This window comes from Mobula birostris, chromosome 22 (assembly GCF_030028105.1).
Source record: "Mobula birostris isolate sMobBir1 chromosome 22, sMobBir1.hap1, whole genome shotgun sequence".
Classification (NCBI taxonomy): Eukaryota; Metazoa; Chordata; class Chondrichthyes; order Myliobatiformes; family Myliobatidae; genus Mobula; species Mobula birostris.
In genome coordinates this window covers 53,581,362-53,588,585 of record NC_092391.1, presented here as the reverse complement: position 1 = coordinate 53,588,585, position 7,224 = coordinate 53,581,362, and the positions used below count along the sequence as shown (strand labels likewise).

Genomic DNA, 7,224 nt, shown 5'->3' with positions numbered 1-7,224 from the left:
GGAGGCAGGTAGAGGCAAGGCTGGTTCAGGGGATAAGCGTGCTGAGACATTGCCAGACACGTGTTCAAGCCAAGGAATCATACAGAACTTGTATCGCTACCAGAGATGGAGTGAATGATTTGGAGAGGAGTCAATGGGGAAGAGTTTTGATGCCCGCCCACTTAACTTGGATGCATAGTTGGATCACTCCAAGTGCTGAGCCGGTTTGGTGAGATCAAGAACAGCTTCAGGCTGGGCGGTCCAAGCTTGTCGGGGCATCTGGATCCAGGTCTGGAACATGGTACTACACGGTGTTTGGACAATTTAAACGCCAGCTCAGATAGACTGCAAGCCTGAGTGCTGGGTATGGAGGTAAGGGCCGGGCTGATTTCACTCGCTCTCCCGCAAATGTTCACTTCTTTCTTCCTGGCTCCAAGGCTGTGAATTGATTCAGATGCTGTGCGTTTTGCCCTGCTGGTGAAAGGAACTGGGACCGAGGCTTGGGCCTACTCCAGATGGTCTAGGAGCAGATGTGGGACTCAGTCCGCGTTAGGATGCTGCTGGTTCGCACGATATGTGTGTGTGCTTCTCTCTCTCTATGCAGTGATTTTTTAGTCTTTTTTAAATTGGCTGATTCACGTTTCTTGCTTTGTGGCTGCCTGTAGGCAGGCAAATTCCAAAGGGTATAATTTATACATTCTTTGATAATAAATGTGCTTTGACTCTTTTTGAATCCTTTTTGTGTACGTTTCAGAAGAAAATCCGAATCTCTTTTTCTGGCCCCTCTACCCCATGTCCTCTGGTCACCAACTTGGACAAAAAGTTCTGAATTCTCTGTAAAAGCAAAGCATCTGATGGTAGTGAACACATCTGCTCCATCTTCACTTTCAGTTCTCCCCCACTCCAGAAACCTCTCCGGTTGCAGACACATTCAACACAGCCCACAGCAAGTTTCTCAGCCATAACTTTGATATTCATTTATTCTGAAATTTAAACATAATTTACATTCGCAAATCATAACGCAACGCAATGCCTTAACATCGACAAAGTCTCTCTCAATTCTCAGATTTGATCTTTTCTTCCTTCAGAAAAGTCCGCACGCGAATTGTTTTTGGAAAGTTACAACTTGAAAACAGGCGTGAAGTGGTGAATGTGTAATATGACTCAGTACCTGTCTCCAAGTTTCTATATTCTTACAATAATTTAATTGGATTTGCATAGTGAGTTTATATTAATGCTCACACTTAGTGATTAGCAAAGCAATAAATGTTATATTTTCAAGAGAGTTAAAAAGTCGCGAGTTTCTTTTGGAATCTTCTTTTAAAACAATTGTGCAAAGTCTTTAAAACTTAACGTATGTACACATTTAAACATTTAATCTGACTACAACAGGTATTGCAAGATGAGTGATATTTTCTCCTAATCTAAAGCTGAGGGTCTAACAAGCTGTTAATGCACAAGGAATCTATCATAATGGCTTTTCCTTCAATCTGTGTCATCACGAACTGAGCAGAATTTATGAAATACAATTATTCCTGACACTTGTTCGAGTTTTCCACATACAAAGTGCAATGATGCCTTGCTGCCACAGGAGGGGATGCCCATTCAAATCAAAACACTCAACAATCAGTAACAGTCTCAGCTCCCACCGTCAACTCTTTCTGCAGAATCCATTCGGCACGTCACCGAGAGTCCCCGGGCAAAAAGATATTTCAGTACAGCACGTTGTGTTGTGAGCCCAGGTCACAGGTGAGGCTGCTGCTGTTGTCTTCAGCATGGGCTCTGTTGTTTCAGGATACTGGCAAGGTACTCTCTATGTTATGTATGGGTTTTCAACTGGCGAGTGTGTGCGTGTGTGTGTGTGTGTGTGTGTGTGTGTGTGTGTATCTCCGTGGGGGAGGGAGGAATGACAAGCAGGGAAGGGAGGGAGGGAGAGAGGGAGAGAGGGGAGGGAGGGGAGGGAGAGGAGGGAGAGAGGGGAGGGTAAGGGAGGGAGGGGAGAAGGAGAGGGAGGGAGAACACAGCCCTGGTTACTGGAGTGTGGGAGTGTTTTTCACATGCATATGTGCACTTGGAGTGTTTTCTCTTGCTCTCCCCATGGGGTGGGGAAGGGAACTGGCGTGCCACTGTGTGTGTGTGGGTGGAGTGCCAACTAACTCAATGTTGTTCAGGCTTTCCTCAAGTGGCAACTGCAAGCTGAGCACCGCAAAATCAACAGAACATTTATCTTGTAAACAGTCTCCAAATTGTTAACTTAAAAAAATATTTAAACGATATATATAAAAAATGCTCGAGTATTGTACAAACTAGTCAATTAATGGCAGTAACGGCTTTGGTTTTAACCACCTCACAAGCAACTCTCCATGCGTTTAGTTGTGTCATCACTTCAGCAGGACCGCAGCAGCATGAGGAGGCTAGGCCAGCGTGGCACGGGCAGAACGGGGCTGGAACCGGCCCCAGGGCAGGGTCGCTATGTGCCCACCGTCACACCGACGATAAGTGCAATAACTGCCAGCAGGATGACGACACAAATTATGATGAGGAACATTTTCTGCAAGAGAAAAGAGGCACAGAATTATTACTGGCACCTCACAAGACTGACAACTCTTCAGTGGCACATCATATGTTTAGAAAAGAGAAAGCCAGTTTTGAAACAGAACTGATCGCATGAAGTTCAAAGATTCAAGCCCCCTTTATTTCCAGTCCTGAAGAAGAGTCTTGGCCTGAAACATCGACTCTTTATTCATTTCCATAGCTAGTGAGTTCCTCCAACATCTTGTGCATGTTCCAGCATCTGCAGAATCTTTTGTGTTTTGAAGATTCAAGATTATTTAATGTCATTCCCAGTACACGAGTATAAATGAGAACGAAATAATTGTTACTCCGGATCCGATGCAGGACAAAAAAACAATGAGATAAAAACACAATAATAATAAAACCACAATAAATATAAATACCTAAGATAGCTTATACAGTTCTGTGCAAAAGGCTTAGGCACATATATATAGCTAGGGTGCCTAAGACTTTTGGACCATACTGTATTTGTCCAGAACATCTTCAAGGGGTGATCCCTTTAAAGGGCGGCATCATTAAGGACCCCCATCACCCAGGACATGCCCTCTCCTCATTGCTACCATCAGGGAGGAGGTACAGGAGCCTGAAGACACACACTCAACGATTCAGGAACAGCTTCTTCCCCTCTGACATCAGATCTCTGAATGAATATTGAACCCACAAACACCACCTCACTACTTATTTCTCTCACTCTCTCTCACACACACACACACACACACACACACACACACACACAGATACATATATGTTTTTTTGATATTATTATGTATTGTAATATACGGTTGCCATAAAGACAGCAAATTCCATGACATACTCTATTAATATTAAACCTGATTCTGCTTATCAATATGGAGAGGAGAGTGGGTTTGTAAATCTGGTGGGACCAAAGGATACTGGGAATGGTGAGGGTGGAGTGCCGCGGGAGGGGTGAAGACAGGTGGCAGAGAAGGAGTGTTGGGGCAAGAAGTGCAGTGGCCCTGGTACAGACATACCCAGCCCTGAGACACCAGGCATGGTCATTTGATTCCAATCAATTGGTTTATTGATCATTACAGAATGTCTCTCTGGTGCTTCCTGCTCCCTCCCCTCTCCCTTCCCCTTTTCCCAACCATGATTCCCCTCTCCCTACCCCCTTCCCACTCTCAGTCCACAATAGAGACCCAGATCAGAACCAAGTTTATCATCACTCATGTATGTCATGAAATGTGCTTTTTTGTGCAGAAGCTGTACAGTGTAATACATAAAATTACTACAGTACTGTGCAAAGCTCTTGCTATACATATAGCTTTTGTACAGTACTGTATGCATGGAATAATTTTATGTCCATAATGTGACACCAGGCAGGAAATGATATTGGGGGTGTCGAGGAGTTGGGTTAGTGGGTAGAGCTCTTTACTGTTTAGATTAGATTAGATTCAACTTTATTGTCATTGTGCCGAGTACAGATACAAAGCCAATGAAATGCAGTTAGCATCTGACAGAAATGCAAAGAATAGTGTTACTTACAAAATAACTGCGAATAAAAAGTAAGTGCTACAGTACACAAATATAAAAGTACTGAGACAGTACAATATGGGTGCAATACTGCTTAGCGCTGTGATGTGAGGTTCAGCAGGGTCACAGCTTCAGGGAAGAAGCTCTTCCTGTGCCTGCTGGTGCAGGAGTGGAGGCTCCTGTAGCGCCTATCGGATGGGAGGAGAGTAATAAGTCCATGGTTAGGGTGAGATACATCCTTGATAATGCTTTTCACCCTGCCCAGGCAGCGTTTACAGTAGATGTTCTCAATGGTGGGCAATTGGGTGCCGATAATCCACTGGGCAGTTTTCACCACACGCTGGAGTGTTTTGCGGTCTGATACCGGACAATTGCCATACCACACTGAGATGCTCTCAATGGTACAGCGGTAAAAGTCTGTCAGTATCCTGGGACAGAGGTGAGCTTTCTTGATGCTCCACAGGAAATAAAGGCACTGTTGTGCCTTTTTGCTCAGGATGGAGGAGTTTTACCTGCGCTATGCATTTTGAATTATATTTAATATTTTGGTCTATGTGTTATATGTGTGATACATGTTGTGCAGGTGTACCATGGTCCAGAGGGACATTGTTTCATTTGATTGTATATATGTATAGGCAGATGACAATAAATTTGAACTTGGGATCGTTGATGCTCCCAAGGACAGTAGACAGAGCTTATCTGAGTGCCTTACCTACAGGAGAGCAGTACTGAGAGAGCAATCACACACTGTACAATTGAGAGAGCTCTACACTGTCGACCTGTCAACTAAGATTAGATCTCAAGCTACACGCTAACTTTAACCCTAATTTGGCAAATTGGGAGATCTTCTTTCAGCTAGGACGGTTAACCAAGCACCTTGAGTGAGGACAGGAGGTCCTATGGCTCCATTTCAAAGACTGGGAGAGGAAGAGTTGCAGTGACCTGGTCAACACTATCCCCTCACACTGCCACTTGTGGTTTCACACTGACACAGAGATCTGCAAGCACCACATCAGGCCTCAACGTTACATCATTGACACAGTCTCTCTCAACTCTCAGCTTTCATCTTTTCTTTACAGGAGGATATTATCTTTAAGAAAAGTTTGCAAAACTTGTGAAAACGCATTTTTTTGATAAGTTATGACTTGAAAAACAGGCTCGAAATGGTGAACATGTACTATGAACCAGTGACCCAAAATCCTAAAGATGTCTGAGTTGTAACAGTACTAGCCAAGGGCTGCTTTTGATACAGTTCACTTTAATTTATATACATTTATATAATGTTTAAGATCAGCTTTATTTGTCGCATGTACATCGAAACATACAGTGAAATGTATCACCAACCAAAACAGTCCGAGGATGTACTGGGGGGGACAGCCCACCAGTGTTGCCATGTTCTAACGCCAAAATAGCACACCCACAACTTACCAATCCCAACCCATGTCTTTAGAATGTGGGAGGAAACCGGAGAACCCAGAGGAAAGCACACAGTCACAGGGAGAATATTCAGACTCAGTGGGAACTGAACCCAATCTTCCAATTCCTGACACTGTAAAGCATCTCTATTAGACCCAGGAGCAGAATTAGCCCATTTAGCCCTTTGCGTCTGCTCAACTATTCCACTATGGCTGATTTACTATCCCACTCAACCCCATTCTGGCTTCTTCCCATAACCTTTGATGCCCTGACTAATCAAGAACCTATCAACCTCTGCTTTAAATATTCTCAATGACTTAGCCTCCACAGACGTCCATGGCAATGAATTCCATCAGATTTACGCTACCATACTGTTCCGGTTGGCACAGGACACAAGAATTGACAAACATAAAGACAAGTCTTAAGGATAACAGACCGGTGCTGAGCTGGGTTGGGCTAGAGTGTGGCAGAGATAGTTTGGAAGCTACAGCAGAACTAATACCGAGAGAGCTGACTGAGGCAAAGGCCGGGGGATGAACACGTGTATAGCAACACTCTACACAACCCAATGAATACCCTGCCCTCCGAGGTCTTGTCACCAGGAGAGCAATCTGCTTACTGTTTACCTGGGCTGCATTTTGAATTATATTTTATTAACTTGTTTACAGTAATATTTTTGGTTTATGTGCTGTGTGTGATATATGTTTTATGGCTACACCGTGGTCTGGAGGAACATTGTTTCGTTTGGGTGTATACATGTACAGTCAGACAACAATAAATTTGGAACCTGAGAAAATCTGCAGATGCGGGAAATCCAAGTAACACACACACAAAATGCTGGAGGAACTCTGCAGACCAGGCAGCATCTATGGAAAAGAGTAAACAGTCAACGTTTCGGGCCGAGACCCTTCATCAGGACTGGAGGAAAAAAGATGAGGAGTCAGAAGAGAGGGTGGAGGAGGGGAGGAAGGAGCACAAGGTACTTGAACCTGAACCCTTCAAACTGATTCAGGAGTCCCACCACTTTGCAAAGTGTAAGGCTTGAGGAAGATGGAATAAGCAGAGATCGGGAGAGAATTCTATAAACCAGTTAGCTAGACACTGGCTGGAGTTCTGGGGACCTTTCAGGGCACCAACATTTCAAGGGTGAGAAAGCTTAAGACATGGTCCAGGAAACTCCGGAGAAGAGCGGCTCCCAGAAAAGTCCCAAGTGCATCCTCTGTGAGCTCACTCAACAGGGATGTTTAGTTGACTAACAGGTTGAGTCGGTGATGAGGAAAGCAAATCCAATGTTAGCATTCATTTCAAGAGGACTACAATACAAAACCAAGGACATAATGCTAAGGTTTTAGAAGGCATTGCTCAGACTGCACGGAGTATTACAAGCCCCTTATCTATGAGAAAGGATGTGCTGGTATTGGAGAGGGTACAGAGAAGGCTCACAAGAATGATCCTGGGAATGAAACAGTTAACGAACATGGCATTGGACAAGAGCAGGAGGATGGGCTGAATTACCAGCAGGGCTTTGGGAAATGGGTCTGCTTTAAAGGTGGGCTGAGAGCCTGCCACTCAGTCTACACAGGAAGCAGGAAACAGACCTACCCGCTGGGCTTTGCCTTGGTATCGCATCGCTTTCTTTGTCTCTTCCTTTGCCCGCTCGACATATTCCACGGCGTTCACCACATGGCTCTCGATGTTGTTGACCATTTCACCCTTTAAGAGAGGCAGTTAAAGAAGCGTTGTAAGATGGCGTGTGCATCC

The 7,224-nt window shown here is 44.5% G+C and overlaps 1 protein-coding gene across 2 annotated transcripts in view; it reads right to left on the bottom strand.

Annotated features, from left to right (window-relative positions):
* Nucleotides 1–941: 941 nt before the first annotated feature.
* Nucleotides 942–7,224, bottom strand: part of stx2b (syntaxin 2b) — a 126,162-nt gene continuing 119,879 nt past the window's right edge. For both annotated transcript variants that reach the window (XM_072240782.1, XM_072240783.1), the window contains exons 9-10: nucleotides 7,066–7,176; nucleotides 942–2,530 (exon numbers count right to left, since the gene is read on the bottom strand). In XM_072240782.1, coding sequence (XP_072096883.1) covers nucleotides 2,450–2,530; nucleotides 7,066–7,176 — 192 coding nt within the window. In that variant the 3' untranslated portion in view covers nucleotides 942–2,449. The remainder of the gene's footprint in view (nucleotides 2,531–7,065; nucleotides 7,177–7,224) is intronic.